Genomic DNA, 16,342 nt, shown 5'->3' with positions numbered 1-16,342 from the left:
GTGCATGTACATGTTGTCATGATTCAAACAAAAGCATTCCTCATACTGCACAGTATTTTTAACTTCAAATTGATAGATCTATGCATAAACACATTTATTGTTCTGGTCTAATGCACTGACTACAGCTTTAACTACAGATTTCCTTAAAATTACAATTACAAATAAATATAAAACACTACATCAGTGAAAAAACATACGTGTTAAAACCAGGAAAAAGAATCATAAGAAATAGACAAGTAAACCAGAATTTAAGTGGTTATCTGCTGAGAAATTCTTTTATTTGATAAAGTAATCTTGTAAAGTTTTCTTCAGATATAAAAAAATGAATTATGAATTTTTGGAAATGCGGTCCATAACCTAAGTTAGTTTGCTTTTAAAGATTACCATTGAAGTATATGCCTAATACAGGTATTATGGTAACACAGCTTTATTCAGGTTTCTTTTTCCCATGGGCACAACTCAGGAAATCTATGTTCGATGAGAAGACTGTTTCTTGGCAAAAAGGATTGACAAGAACCATTCCAGTGTCTACATAATCACCATTCAGAGGGGACTGAGGTTCGGATTGATGGTCCTAAAAAAAAATAACCATTTCCAAATTAGATATCCCTATGCATCATTCCAAATTATGCCGTATTTAAATACTATGATATTGTCAGATATAAAATATGTAAAATCATTATGAAATGAAACATTTTGTGAGGAAGTCGTGGACTATTTTAGGGAATATGATTCTTGCCTGCATAGAGTGGGCAAGTAGTTTTAGAACGTAGAAGATATATAGAACATTCCATGTTCTATGTTCTAAAACTACTTTCCTCACTCTATGCAGGCAAGAATCATATTCTCTAAAATATTCCATTACATCTTCTCAAATTGTTTCATTTTATACAGGACACAAAAAGGTCATTCAACCCAGCTAGTATTAACTTTTACATGACCCAGAGCATTATTGTTATCTCTTAAATGTCACATGAAATGGGCTTGTAAGTCATTCAGTTGTAAATAACTACTACAAATTGGAAAAGAAACAAAACCGGACCTTGGCACCGGAAATGACAAAGGCAAGCTCTGCCCTTTAAGCCCGGCAAAATCCTCCTTATTCGAGTCAAAATTTGGATAGCAGTGCCATAGAATGGTGCAGCATTGGCCTACCATTATCACACTCATGGAGTCATAGCTTACAGACAAGATCTTAGACACCACTATGGATATACATATGCAGTCAGGAAGGAGTTGCCTTGGGAGTCCTGAACATTCATTTGGGACCCCATGTATTCTTTTGGCATCAGGTCATCCAAGGGAATTTCCTGCAGTCCTGGGCTGAGAGGTGGCAGATGGAGTTCAACCTGGATAAATGCGAGGTGATGCATTTTGGAAGGTCGAATTTGAAAGCTGAGTACAGGATCAAGGATAGGATTCTTGGCAGCGTGGAGGAACAGAGGGATCTTGGTGTGCAGATTCATAGATCCCTTAAAATGGCCACCCAAGTGGACAGGGTTGTTAAGAAAGCATATGGTGTTTTGGCTTTCATTAACAGGTGGATTGAGTTTAAGAGTCGTGAGATCTTGTTGCAGCTCTATAAAACTTTGGTTAGACCGCACTTGGAATACTGCGTCCAGTTCTGGGCGCCCTATTATAGGAAAGATGTGGATGCTTTGGAGAGGGTTCAGAGGAGGTTTACCAGGATGCTGCCTGGACTGGAGGGCTTATCTTATGAAGAGAGGTTGACTGAGCTCGGTCTCTTTTTATTGGAGAAAAGGAGGAGGAGAGGGGACCTAATTGAGGTATACAAGATAATGAGAGGCATAGATAGAGTTGATAGCCAGAGACTATTTCCCAGGGCAGAAATGGCTAGCATGAGGGGTCATAGTTTTAAGCTGGTTGGTGGAAAGTATCGAGGGGATGTCAGAGGCAGGTTCTTTACGCAGAGAGTTGTGAGAGCATGGAATGCGTTGCCAGCAGCAGTTGTGGAAGCAAGGTCATTGGGGTCATTTAAGAGACTGCTGGACATGTATATGGTCACAGAAATTTGAGGGTGCATACATGAGGATCAATGGTCGGCACAACATTGTGGGCTGAAGGGCCTGTTCTGTGCTGTACTGTTCTATGTTCTATGTTCTAAATCAGTATTCCTCCATTTGAACACTAATGGATGAAAGTGCTGAGGCAATAAGGCCTTAGAACATGATCTGGTAGGAGACTTCAATGTCCATCATCAGGAGTGACTTGGAAGTATCATTAATATTTTAAATGGCTGAGTCCTACAGAACAAAACTGCTAAACTGTGTATGGGACAGGTGATCAGACAATCAATAAAAGGAACATAAAACAGTACAGCATAGTACAGACCCTCCGACCCACAATGTCGTGCCAACCTATTATCCTACTAAGATCAAAGTACCCGACATAGCCTACATTTTACTATCCTCCATGTGCCTGTCCGAAAGTCACTTAAAAGTTGCTGAAGTATCTGACTCCACTACCGCTGCTGGCAGCACATTCCACATGCCCACCACTCTTATCTTCATCAATCTACTTGTTGCAGACATGTCTGTCCTTGACAGTTTTGGTTGAATTAACAAACACACAGTCACTATGAAGACAAAGTTCCCTCTTCATGTTAAGGATCTTCTCTTTCGCAGTCTGGCACTACCACCATGCTAAATGGGATAGAATTTAAACAAATCAAGCAACTCAGAGCAGGGCATCCATGAAGTATGAATTAACCCCTATTCTCTCATTCCATAAAGCTAAATAATCAACCCTGGAGTTGTGAAGAGGGCATGCCAAAAGCACACTGGCATATATAAAAAAGAAGTGTAAACCTGGTGAAGCTAATACACAGAACTATTTGGTATGCCAAACAGAGGAAGTAGTTTGCATTAGACAGGGATGAAGAACAAAGAACAAAGAAAATTATAGCACAGGAACAGCTCATTTGGCCCTCCAAGCCTGCACTGACATGTTGCCCTCCAAACTAAAACCCCCTACCCTTCCGGGGACCATATCCATCTATTCCCATCATATTCATGTATTTGTCAAGACGCCCTTTAAAAGTCATTATTGTATCTGCTTCGACTACCTCCCCTGGCAGCGAGTTCCAGGTACCCACCAACTTCTATTGAAAAAAAATTGCCTTGAACATCACCTTTAAACCTTGCCCCTCGTATTATGACCTACGTTCCCTTGTAACTGACTCTTCCATCCAGGAAAAAAGCTTCTGACTATCCACTCTGTCCAAGCCCTTCATAATCTTGTAGACCTCTATCAGGTCGCCTCTCAACCTCTCTCATTACAGTGAGAACAACTCAAGCTCGTCCAACCTCCCCTCAAAGCTAATGCCCTCCATCTTTTCTGTACCCTGTCCAAAGCTTCCACATCCTTCTGGTAGTGTGGTGACCGGAATTGAGCACAATATTCCAAATGAGGCCGAACTAAGGTTCTATAAAGCTGCAACATTACCTGCCAATTTTTGAACACAATGCCCCAGCCGATGAAGGCAAGCATGCTGTATGCCTTGTTGACGACCATCTCCATCTGCGTTGCCACTTTCAGTAACCTGTGTACATGTACACCCAGATCCCTCTGCCTATCAGCACTTTTAAAGGTTCTCCCACTTACTGTATATTTTGCATCTGGATTCGACCTTCCAAAATGCATTACCTTACATTTTTCCAGATTAAACTTCATCTGTCATCTCTCTGCCCAAGTCACCAACTGATCTATATCCTGTTGTATCTTTTGATGGTCCTCATCATTATCTGCAATTCTACCAACCTCCCTCCTACTTTGTGTCATCGGCAAAATTACTAATCAGACTAGTTACATTTTCCTCCAAATCATTTATACATATAACAATGGCAAAAGTCCTAACACTGATCCCCAAGGCACACCACCAGTCATAGTCCTCCATTCAGAAATGCACCATTTCACTGCTATCCACTGTCTTCTATGACTGAGCCAGTTTTTTTTTATCCATCTTGCAATCTCACCGCTGACCCCATGCAACCTTACCTTCGTATCAGTCTGCCATGAGTGGCCTTGCCAAAGGCCTACTGAGTTCATGTGGACAACATCCACTGCCCTACCCTCACAGATCATCTTCGTCAGTTTCTCAAAAAACTCAATCAAGTTAGTGAGACACAACCTCCCCTTCACAAAACCATTTTGCCTTTCACTAATATGCTCATTTATTTCCAAGTGGGGGTAAATCCTGTTTTGAAGAATCCTCTCCAATAATTTCCCGACTGCTGATGTAAGGCTCACTGACCTGTAATTAACTGCATTATCATTGCCACCCTTCTAAAACAAAGGAACAACATTGACTATACTCCAATCCTCTGGGACCTCCCCTGTAGCCAGATACAAAGATTTCCCTCAAGGCTGCAGCAATTTCCTACCTTGCCTCTTTCAGTATTCTGGAGTATATTCATGCCCTAGGGAACTTGTCTCCCTTTATGTTTTTCAAAACTCCCAATACCTCCTCCTTTTTGAGCTCAACATGACCCAGACTCATCATCCACCAAGTCCTTCTCTATGGTGAATACGGATGCAAAGTACTCATTTAATACCTCACCCATTTCCTCTGGCTCCACACATAAGTTCCCTTCCCTGTTCCTTGAGTCAACCAACCCTCTCCCTGGCTACCCTCTTGCTCTTGGGATTTTCATTCATCCTGTTACTTTTACATCTTGCCTAAATCTGCCTATATATCTGTTCTTCTATCTCCTGCTGGCTGTTGGGAGGTCTATAGTAAACCACGAACATTGTGATTGCACCCTTCCTGTTCCTCAGCTCTATCCATATTGCCTTGCTGTATGAGCCATCTGAGGTATCCTCCCGCAGTACAGCTGTGATATTCTCCTTAACAAGTAGTAAAATCCACCACCCCATTACATCCTGCTCTATCCTGCCTGAAACATCTGTATCCTGGAACATTAAGCTGCCAATCCTGTCCTTCCCGTAACCAGGTCTCTGTAATAGCAACAACCATTACAGTTACAAGTACTAATCCAAGCTCTAAGTTCTAAATTTTAAAGGAAATTTATTAAACACTTATCCTTACTTATTGCCTTACCTGTTACACTTCTTGCATTGAAACAGATGCACTTCAGTCCACTAGCTCCACTTTGATTAGCAACCACACCCAGCCTGTTCTCCTTCTGAGTCTTACTGCTCCTGTTATCTAATACTCTTTCAGTCAATTTACCTATGCTTTGATTCTCAACCCCCTGTCAAGCTAGTTTAAATCCTCCCAAGTGACACCAGCAAACCTCCCAGTCACAATATTGGTGCCCAGTTGTGATGCAACCTGTCCTTCTTGTACAGGTTCCACTTGTCCCAGAAGATAAACCCTCCCTCCTACACCATCTGTCGAGCCACGAGTTGAGCCTCATATTTCTAGCCTCACTGGCACATGGCACAGGCAATACTCCCAAGATTACAACCTTTGCAGGTCCCGCTCTTTAACTGTCTACTTAACTCCCTAAACTGGGGCTGCAGGGCCTCATCACTCATCCTATCTCTGTCATTAGAACCAATATGTACCATGACCTCTGATTGTTCACCCTCTCTCTTCAGAATACCTTCTGCTCGTTCAGAGATATCCTGGACCCTGGCACCAGGGAGGGAACATACCATCCAGGAGTGTCTTTTACATCCACAAAAGAGCCTTTCTGTACCTCTAACCATAGTGTCCCCTATAACTATTGCTCTCGTGCTCTTTGTGCTTCCTTTCCTCTGTAAGAACACAGGCAGCCATGGTGCCACCAGTTTGGCTGCTGCTGTTGTCATTCCCTGATGGGTCATTCCCCCCGCAACAGTATTTAAAATGGTATACTTGTTAGAGAGGGCACCTAATGCCGCTCCAACCTATCCAAGCGGTCTATGAGGAGCTGCAATTGGGTGCACTTCCTGCAGATATAATCATCCGGGATGCTGGAAGCATTGCAGAACTCCCACATCTCACAAGTGCAGCACTAAACCCTACTGACTGACATTTCTATCACTAATAAATTTTAAAGGAAATTTATTAAACACTTATCCTTACTTATTGCTACGAATACCCACGGTAGGGCCTCCCTTACTCACCTTCCCAGAATGTTCTCTGGATCTCTCCCTTTCCCTTGCTTCTGGTCCTAACAGTGGCATGTGCATGCTTCTTTTTGGTCAGAGGAGGAGGGAGGGAGAGAAACACTAAGGAAGTGTTTGGAGTTGGAATCATTGATCCCACAAGGAATGGATCAGATTTATCTCTGCAGTCTTGCCAAATCTATTTGTGAATGATAGTGGACAATTAAACAGCTTGTAGGAAGAGAAGGCATCATAAATATCCCTTTCCCTTGCTTCTGGTCCTCACAGTGACATGTGCATGCTTATTTTTGGTTAGAGGAGGAGGTAGGGAGGGAAACACTAAGGAAGTGTTTGGAGTTGGAATAATTGATCCCACAAGGAATGGATCAGATTTATCTCTGCAGTCTTGCCAAATCTATTTGTGAATGATAGTGGACAATTAAACAGCTCGGAGGAAGAGAAGACACCATAAATATCCCCATCCTCAAAACACAGCCCAAAACATTAGCACAAAGGACAAGCTCATTTACATCCATCTCCTAGTGGATGGTTCAGCTTGGCCTCCTCTGGAGGTCCTCAGCATCACGGTCCTCAGCCAATACAATTCATTCTATGTCATAATTGTTATGATCCCAGCTGGTGTTATTACTGGAAGGTCAGATCACATAATGCTGAAGATTTGGTTTACACAATAAAACAAAAGATTATTATGAAAAAGATGATAAAATACAATAACCCAAGCTTTTACATATAAAACAATTTGGAATGATTTTGAAACACAAAGGAAGAATAAATTACTATCTATCCCAAGAGTGCAATACTTCATCACCAGAAAGAATCTCTTTTTCAATCACCTCTGTATGTTTGACTTCACAATTTCTTCTAATTCACGGTGTTGAGAGCCTGATAGCCTCTTCACTGAGTATTTGCTCAATTAACTCTCAGCTTTAAATAACCCATTAGGTTTCTAATCAAACACTTCCAGTCTGGAACTTTCAAATACAACCTTTAAACTGAGGGAACCAATTTCTAACTTTTCTGAACTAATTCCTTCCTTCGTCCATGAGAGCTGTTTCATTCATGGAACTTCAACCAGGACTGAAACTGAAGCCAAAAGATTTCCAAGGCTGGGTGCTTCCCTGAGTAAAATAAAAGGCCCTGATAACTAACCAAAAGCAGCCTAGTAGCTTTTCTCTGTCTACTCTTAAAAGTCGCCCAATGAGAAAGATTCCCTTTTGCACTCCAGTAACTATTTCATACTGATCTCAAATAAGAAAAAAGCTCCACAAATAATCTTAAAGTTAATTATTAAACTTCCTCATAAACACAGACCAAAACTCACATACAAATCAACAAATGAACATATGAAAAAGTATAGCGCAGGAACAGGCTCTTCGCTGCTCCAAGTCTGTGCTGACCATCATGCCCTAATTAATCTAAAAACAAACGTGCCACTTTTCAATCCATATCCGTCTATTTCCTGCCAATTCATGTACCCATCTCGGTGTCTCTTAAATGTCTTCAATGGGCCCACCTGTTCTGGTAGTGCATTCCAAGATGCTACCATTCTCTGCATGAAAAACCTCCCTCGCACATTTCCCTTAAACTTTCTCCCTCTGACCTTGAACTTGTGCCTCCTTGTAATTGAAAGTTCAATGCTGGGAAAAAGCTTCTGACTATCCATCCTATCTACACCTCTATAATTTTACAGGCCTCTATCTGGTCATTTCTCAGCCGCCATCTTTCCAATGAAAACAATCCTAGTCTTTTTAATCTTCCCCACAGCCAATACCCTGGAGACCAGGCAACATCCTGGTGAACCTTCTCTGTACTCTCTCCAAAACTTCCACATCCTTCTGGTAGTATGGTGACCAAAAGTACACACATTACTCCAAATGCGGCCTAACAGGGTTTAAATAGCTGCAATGTGTTTGGCAATTCTTGTACTCCATGCCCCAGGTAATGAAGGCAAGCATACCATATGCCTTGGCTACTTGTGTTGCCACTTTCAGGGAACTGTGGACCTGCATGGCCAGATCCATCTGAATGTTAGTGTTCCTAAGGGTTCTGCCATTTACAATATAATTCACACCTAAATGTGATCCTCCAAAATTGCATTTGTCTGGATTAAACCCAACCTTCCATTTCTGTGCCCAAGTTGCCAATTTATCTATGTCGTGTTGTATCCTTTCACAATCATTGGCACTATTAGCAACTCCACCAATCTTTGCGCCATCGGCAAATTTGCTTATCAGATTGCCCACATTTTCCTCCAGATCATTTATATATACTATAAACGACAAAGGTCCTAAAACTGATCCCTGTGGAACACCACAAGTTACCAGTCACCATTCTGAAAAACATCCTTCCACCACTACCATCTGTCTTCCATGACCAAGCCAGGGTTCTATCCATCTAGCCACACCACCCAAATCCTTTGTGATTTTAGTTTTTGTACCGACCTGCCATGTGGTACCTTATCAAATGCCATGCTAAAGTCCACATAAACTACATCCACATCCCTTCCCTCACCAATTATCCTTGTTACCTCTACAGAAAACTCAATCAGGTTGGTGAGAAATGACCTTCCCGTGACAAAACCATGCTGCTTGTCACTAACTAGTCCATTTCCCCCCAAATGCGCATATATCTTGTCCCTCAGTATCTTCCCCGAGAGCTTTCCCACCACAGGCGTCAAGCTCACCGGCCTATGGTTTCCTGGATTATCCCTGCGTCCTTTCTTAAACAAGGGAGCAATGTTCACTAATCTCCAGTTCTATGGAAGTTCACCCGTGATCATTGAAGATGTGAAGATATCTGCCAATGCTCCAGCTATTACTTCCCTTGCATCTCTGAATAATAAGAATAACAAGATCCCATCTGGTCCCGGGGACATGTCTATTCTAATGCAATATGGGAATCCCAAAACCTCCTCTTTCAACATTCTCTCGAGTATTCACACACTCATCCCTGACCTCAACATTAGTCATGATATTCTCCTTGGTGGAAACTGATACAAAGTACTCATTCAGGATCTCCCCTACTTCCTGTGGCTCTATGTATAACTCCCCTCCTTTGTCCTGGAGTCAGCCTATTCTTTTCTTTCTCCTAATACATACATAAAAAGCCTTGGGATTCCTCTTGGCCTTGTTTGCTAAGGACATTTCATGGCCTGTTTTTGCCTTCCTAATTGCGCACTGAAGTTCCTTCCTAATTTGTCTGTACTCCTCTAGGACTTCAGTTTGTAGCTGCCTAGATCTATCGTAAGTTTCCCTTTTTGTTCAGAGTAAGATACAATTTCCCTTGTCATCCATGGTTCCCGAATCCAGCCATTCCTATCCTTTAGTTTTGTACGTTCACACATATCCTGCATGTTAGTCAATTGGTCTTTAAAAGCCTCCCAAAGGCCAGAGGTAGATTTCTCCTCAAATAACTGCTTCCAATTCATATTCTCCAGTTCCTGTCTATTTTAGGTGTAAATGGCTCTTGCCCAATTAAACACCTCACCCGAGGGCCACTTGTGTCCTTTTCCATGACTACTCAAAATCTTATGGAGTTATGGTCACTAAGTCCAAAATGCTGTCCTACTGAAACATCAATCATCTATCCTGGCTTATTCACTAGGACCAAATCTAATATGGTGTCCTCTCCTGTTGGATTATCAACATACTGCTTCAAAAAGCCCTCCTGGACGCAACAAAAAAATTGGTCTCCTTTCAAACCCCTGGCTCTAAGGGATTCCCAATAAAAAGAAAGTTGAAGTCACCCACTATAATAACCCAGTCTTTTCACAGTATCTGACAACAAATCTGCACCCCTGTCTTCCCATGGGCTGTTGGGAGGCCAGTTGAAAACTCCCAACATTGTGATTTCACCCTTCCTATTCCTGACCTTCACCCATAATACCTCAATGCAAGATCCCTCCAATGTGTCCTCCCTCAACAATATGATGTGATCCCTAATTAGCAGTGCAACTCCCCCACCCCTTCTGTTTCCCCTTCTGTCCCTCCTAAAACAGCAATATCCAGGAATGTTAGGCTGCCAGTCCAGTCGCTCCTTGAACCATGTCTCTGTAATGGCAATAATATTCCATGCAGTAATCCATGCTCTTAGTTCTTCTGACTTACCTGCTACACTTCTTGCATTGAAGTAAATGCATTCTAGTTCTACTGTCCCTCTGAGCCCCGTGACTTCCCTCTGCCTGCTCTTACGCTGTGTTGTGCATGTCTCCGTCATACTTTTTGTCTCCAGTCTCTGCACTGACAAGTCTAATATTCCTGCTTCCATCCCCCTGCCACACTATTTTAAACCCCATGAAGAGCTCTGGCAAACCTCTCGCCCAGGATATGATGCCCCTCCAGTTCTGGTGTAATCTGTCCTTTTTGTACAGGTCCCACCTTCCTCAGAAGACATCCCAATGATCCATCTGTAACTACATGCTCAAGTGCACTCTTTCTGTTCTTAGCCTCACTAGCCCATCGTACAGGTAGTAATCTTAAGATTGCTACTCTGGTAGTCCTGCATTTTAGTTCCCGATCTAACTCCCTGAATTCACAGGACCTCTTCCTTCTTCCTACCAATGTCATTTGTGCCAACGTGGACAGTGACTTCTGGCTCATTTCCCTCCTGCTTCAGGATGTCCTGTATGCACTCTGAGACATCAAGGACCCTGGCACCAGGGAGGCAACACACCATCTCAGAGTCTTGTTCATAGCCACAGAAACGCCTATCTGTACACCTGACTATTGAGTCACCTACTACTATCACTCGCCTAGACTTTGCCACATCCTACTCTACAGCTGAACCAGTTGTGGTGCCGCATGTCTGGCTACTGCTAATACTACCTCCTGAGAGGCTATGCCCCCTCAACAGTATCCAAAATGGTATACCTGTTTGAAAGGAGAATAGCCACAGGAGACTCCTGAACTACCTGCTTGCTTCTCTTGGCGGTCACCCACCTATCTGCCTGAAACTGTGGTGTGATCATCCCCCAAAAGGTAGAATCTATCACTATCTCTGCCCCCTGTATGCACCACAGTGTATCCAGCTGTTTCTCTAATTGAACCACACAGTCTGTGAGAAGCTGCACCCGGTCACACTTCCTGCAGATATAGTTGTCAACAACACGAGACTGCTCCCTGATTTCCCACATCTGACAGGAGGAGCATACCACCACCCTAACTGCCATCTCCACACTTCTACACCTAAAAAAGCAAGAATCTTACCTCGTCTCAACAAGTAGTTCAACAGTGTAATGAGTCAGACTAGACTCCCTCACCCTAACCTTTTCTTATTTTAGAAGCAAATGTAAGAAGCAAAATGTAAAGTGCAAAAGCATTCCCAATGCAATGCAACTGGTCAGAATACTCGACATTAATCAAAACCAATTTATTTAAACACTATAATTAAAATACAACAAAAGAAAGAGGAGTTTAAAATAACAACTCTATTGGAAAACTTAACAGAATAAGAGATACAGTAAATATTTTTCATTAATTTTTCCAATATAGTAATGTCCTGTAAACACCACCCCTTGGCAAAAAGGCAAATTCAGAAAACCTAATTTTGTCTCACATGCAATTAGCAGCCTAGGAAGAGAATGGTTACAACTAGGAGAGGCAAGAATAGCTTTCTCTTCTTCAAGCTCACAACAGCAATTACTTAAAACTAAACTTAAAAACTGAAAAAAACGCCCTCAAAAACCTGGTCTGTGAGAGCTGGTCACACCAATGCAGGATGGTTCTATTGTTCCAACTTAGAAAAAAACAAGTTCTCACAAGCTGTTTTCCTTGTGGTTTTTATAGACTGCTTGACACTTTTGCCTTATAACCTCTCTTCAAAAAGAAGGACAACATAACCTCTTAGAGCCACAGCAACATCACAACATTCAAATTCTAAAATAAATATCAATAATGCAGAAATGGCTAGCACGAGGGGTCATAGTTTTAAGCTGGTTGGTGGAAAGTATAGAGGGGATGTCAGAGGCAGGTTCTTTACGCAGAGAGTTGTGAGAGCATGGAATGCGTTGCCAGCAGCAGTTGTGGAAGCAAGGTCATTGGGGTCATTTAAGAGACTGCTGGACATGTATATGGTCACAGAAATTTGAGGGTGCATACATGAGGATCAATGGTCGGCACAACATTGTGGGCTGAAGGGCCTGTTCTGTGCTGTACTGTTCTATGTTCTATGTTCTATGTTCTATGTAATGTTATCAAGAAACACTTGCTCAGGAATAACCTGTTCAATTACACATTTTGGGCTCGATCAGGGGAATTATTCCAGATCATTCCAGTTTTGGTTCAAATATGCACAAATGAATTGACTTTCAGAGGCAAGGTGAGAATTACTGTCCATGACATCAAGACCACACTTAACTCAGTCTGACATCAAGGAACCTTAGTAAAACTGGAATCAATGGGAATCAGGGGGATTCCTCTCCTCTGTTTGGAGTCATACTAGCACAACAATTTTTTTTGTTGTTAGTGGCCAGAGTTAGTCAGAGTTAGTTGTTAGAGCTGAGTCTGAGCTTTGAACACTGCATCACATCAGTGTGGGGTGGGGGGGGGGGGGGGGGTAGAGTTACCTGGATGCTGTGTTTCAGGAAGCAGTTATACTCCTTAGACTAACTACTTTGAACTGATCAGTGGTCAGGGACAAGAGGATGTGACTATGAGTGAAGCAGGTAGAGAGATCGAGGAGATAGTGCCAAAGGAGCCTCAGTCTTTGAGATTGTCTAACAGGTTTATCTAACTGCTTCCTGTGTGGACAAGCAGGGGCTACAGGGAAGATGAGCAAACTGACAATATAGGGAGCCATTCAAGAGTGGGGAGAATAGATAAACGTATTTATTATCGGGGACAGCACAGTCAGGGGAAGACAAACTATTCTCTGCGGCAAGCATTGAGAATACCAAAGGCTGAGTTGCCTGCCTGGTGCTTGGGTTCAAGTTATCTCATTTGGGTGGCAGAAGTCAGTATGGACTTGTTGGGCAAAAGGGCCTGTTTCTACATTGTAGGGATTATAATAATTTATTATCAAAGTTCCCTACACTTTTATGGTTCATTAATCCAATATGACATTCATACATTTTATTCCTTTAATTTTTTGGTAACAATAAACCTCTTCATTAATCTGCAATCCTACCTTCTCCTTTACCTTTGGTTTTATATCTGGGCTGCAGAAGAACTTGGAGTGGCGGAGAAAGATTGCCATTGTCTACATTGATACCACTGATAGATACAAAGAGGAAAGAGGCTCTGCTGTTGGAAATAAGAGCAGCTAGGGGCTAAATTAAAAAAGCAGAACCAAAAGATAATAATCTCCAGATTACAACATGAGCCACGTGCTAATTGGCACTGGATCAACAAGATTTAAAAGGGAAACGTGTAGCTCAAAGATTAGTGTGGGAAAAATAGCTTTGAATTCAATGTGACATTGGCATCAATACCGATGAAGGAGGCAGCTGTTCCAATGTGATGGATTTCATCAGAATTAATGCCCTGATCACTACCCTGGCATTTCACATAACTAGGGTTGTAGCTTGGGCTTTAAACTAAATGCAGTGGAGTGGGGTGATGGTAGTAAGATTAAGTTGCATAGAAATTATAAAACCATCATCCCCCTATAACCCACCCAATCTCCACATGCCTGAACACTACGGGCAACTTAGCATGGTCAATCCACCTAGCCTACCCATCTTTGGACCACAAGAGGAAACCGGAAAATCTGGAGGAAACCCACACAGACATGGGGAGAATGTGTAAACTTGACACAAACAGTTGCCGGGCAGTTGAATCGAACCGAGGTCCCTGGTGCTGTGAGGCAGCAGTGCTAATTGCTGAACCGCCACACCGCCCCGTGGAATATATTAGAACAAATATAATTTAATTTAATTTAGGATGGCATGGTGGCTCAGCAGCTGCCTCACAGCAACAGGGACCTGGGTTTGATTCCAATCTTGGGTGACTGTCTGTGTGGAGTTTGCACATTCTCCCCGTGTCCGCCTGGGTTTCCTCTGGGTGATCTGGTTTCCTCCCACAGTCCAAAGATGTGCAGGCTAGGTGGACTGGCCATGCTAAATTGCTGGTTCAGGAATGTGCAGATTAGGGGGATGGGTCTGGGTGGGATTCTCCGAGGGCTGGAGTGGGCTTGTTGGGCTGAAGGGCATGTTTCCACACTGTATGGATTCAATTTAACAGAACATATTACAGAACAAACCTAAAGGCTTTATGTCTTAGTGCAAGAAGTATTTGAAATGAGGTAGAAGAACTGATAGTGCAAATCAAGGTAAATAAATATGATCTCATAGACTTTTCAGAAACATGGTTACAAGAAGATCAAGCCAGGAACTTAACATTTGATATTTTGCAGAGACAGAAGGGATAGAAAAAGTGGTGGGGTAACACTATTAATAAAATACTGAAATGAGGACAGTTGTGAGACATAATTTGAGCCCAGATGATGTAGAGTCCACTTGGGTGGAGGTAATGTGAAACATGATCTGAACTCAGACAATGTGGAGTCCATATAGACTCCAAAACAGCAGCCACACTGTGGTTAAGGCTATAAACCAACAAATGCATGTAAGAAGAATAGAGCAATAATTATGGGTGACTTTAATCTCCATTTTGATTGTGTTAATAAAATTGGATAGAATGGCTACAACAACAAATTAACAGAATATATTAGGGATCGCTTTCTAGAACAATATGTCATGGAGCCATCAGGAATTTTGGAAGGCAATGGCCTAGTGGTATTATCACTGGACTATAAATCCAGAGACCCAGATAATGTTCTGGGGTCCTGGGCTCGAATCCCATCATGGCAGATGGTGGAACATGAATTCAATAAACATCTAGGAATTAGGAATCTAATGATGACCATAAATCCATTGTTGCTTGTCAGGAAAAACTCATCTGGTTCACTAATATCCTTTAGGGCAGGAAACTGCTTTCCTTACCTGGTCTGGCCTACATGTGACTCCAGACCAACAGCAATATGTTTGGCTCTTAACTGCCCTCTGGGCAATTAGAACGGGCAATAAATCCAGCGTCACCCTTATTCCGTGAATGAATAAAAACAAATCAGGCTATCTTGGATGTGGTAATAAGGCAGGTTTAATAAATGACTTCAAAGTGAAAAATCCCCGGGGAAGTAGTGATCATATCATGATAGAATTTAATATTCAGTTCAAGAGTGAGAAACCTGGGTGAGAGACAACTGTGTTTAACTTAAATAAAGGGAATTACAATGAAATGAGCATAGAGATAGCTAAAGAGAACTGGGCAGACAGATTAGCAGGAATGACAGAAAGCAAGCAGTAACAGACATTTAAGGAGGTTATTCATGACTCTCAGCAAAAGTACATCCCAGATTCTAAGTCATATTGGGTTTGAAATGTTAACTCTCCTTCTTTTACAACAGATGCTGCCAGACCTGCTGTATTTTGCCAGCATCTCTGTATTTGTTTCTAACAGTACATTAGCCTTATAATTGTACTGCAACTGCATGTTTGTCTTCAGTGGCTTTTGACAGGGACACCTAGGTCCTTGGTACATCTACAAATGCCAACCTCTTATCATTTAAGGAGTACCTGAACGTTTTCCTCCTACAAAAGTGAATAACCTCATATTTTTTCACAGTATATTCCATCTGCCATGCTGTTGCCTGTTTATTAAACCTAGTAGATGCATTGTTTAGAATTTTCTTAAAATTCTTGGATTCTGAAGAGGCACCACACGATTGGAAAATTGCTAATGTGACATCCTTATTCAAAGAGTGAGGAAAATAAAATACTGCAGATGCTGAAAATATGAAGCAAACACAAGAGGTTATTGGAGAAACTCAGCAAGTCTGGCAGCATCAGTAGAGAGAGAAAAATAGAGTTAATGTTTCAACTCCAGTCTGACACTTCTTTAGAACAGAACAATGCTGGAAAATGTTTTTTTTCTAACTACTCTTGACATCACAACTCCTCCTCTGTCAAAAGTATAAAAAAAGCACTTTCCAACACATTGTAGTTCTGAAAAGAGTTATACTGGACTTGAAATGTTATCTCAGTTTCTCTCTCCACAGATTTTGCCTCATCTGCTGAGTTTCTCCTTCATTCTCTGTCTATTGCCTTTCTTCTTTTCTCTTTGCTTTCTGTGCTTGATTGTAAATTGAAATTTTTATTTCAATATTTAGAAATAAATCTAAGTTGCACTTGATATATAAATTCTGCAATATGCATATATGTCTCAGATTGCCTGTAGATGGCACTGCAATA

At 41.8% G+C, this 16,342-nt stretch overlaps 1 protein-coding gene across 7 annotated transcripts in view; it reads right to left on the bottom strand.

The window, feature by feature from the left end:
* Positions 1-223: 223 nt before the first annotated feature.
* The window catches only part of tmem108 (transmembrane protein 108), a 195,598-nt gene continuing 179,479 nt past the window's right edge, over positions 224-16,342 (bottom strand). For 3 of the 7 annotated variants that reach the window (XM_059653748.1, XM_059653767.1, XM_059653756.1), the window contains one exon: positions 225-574. In XM_059653748.1, the coding sequence (XP_059509731.1) occupies positions 428-574 (147 nt within the window). In that variant the 3' untranslated portion in view covers positions 225-427. Of the gene's footprint in view, positions 575-16,342 lie in introns of all 7 variants that reach the window. The other 4 variants (XM_059653764.1, XM_059653766.1, XM_059653768.1 and 1 more) reach the window with 3 other exon arrangements.

This window comes from Stegostoma tigrinum, chromosome 2 (assembly GCF_030684315.1).
Source record: "Stegostoma tigrinum isolate sSteTig4 chromosome 2, sSteTig4.hap1, whole genome shotgun sequence".
NCBI lineage: Eukaryota > Metazoa > Chordata > Chondrichthyes > Orectolobiformes > Stegostomatidae > Stegostoma > Stegostoma tigrinum.
This window is presented reverse-complemented; position numbering and strand designations above follow the sequence as displayed.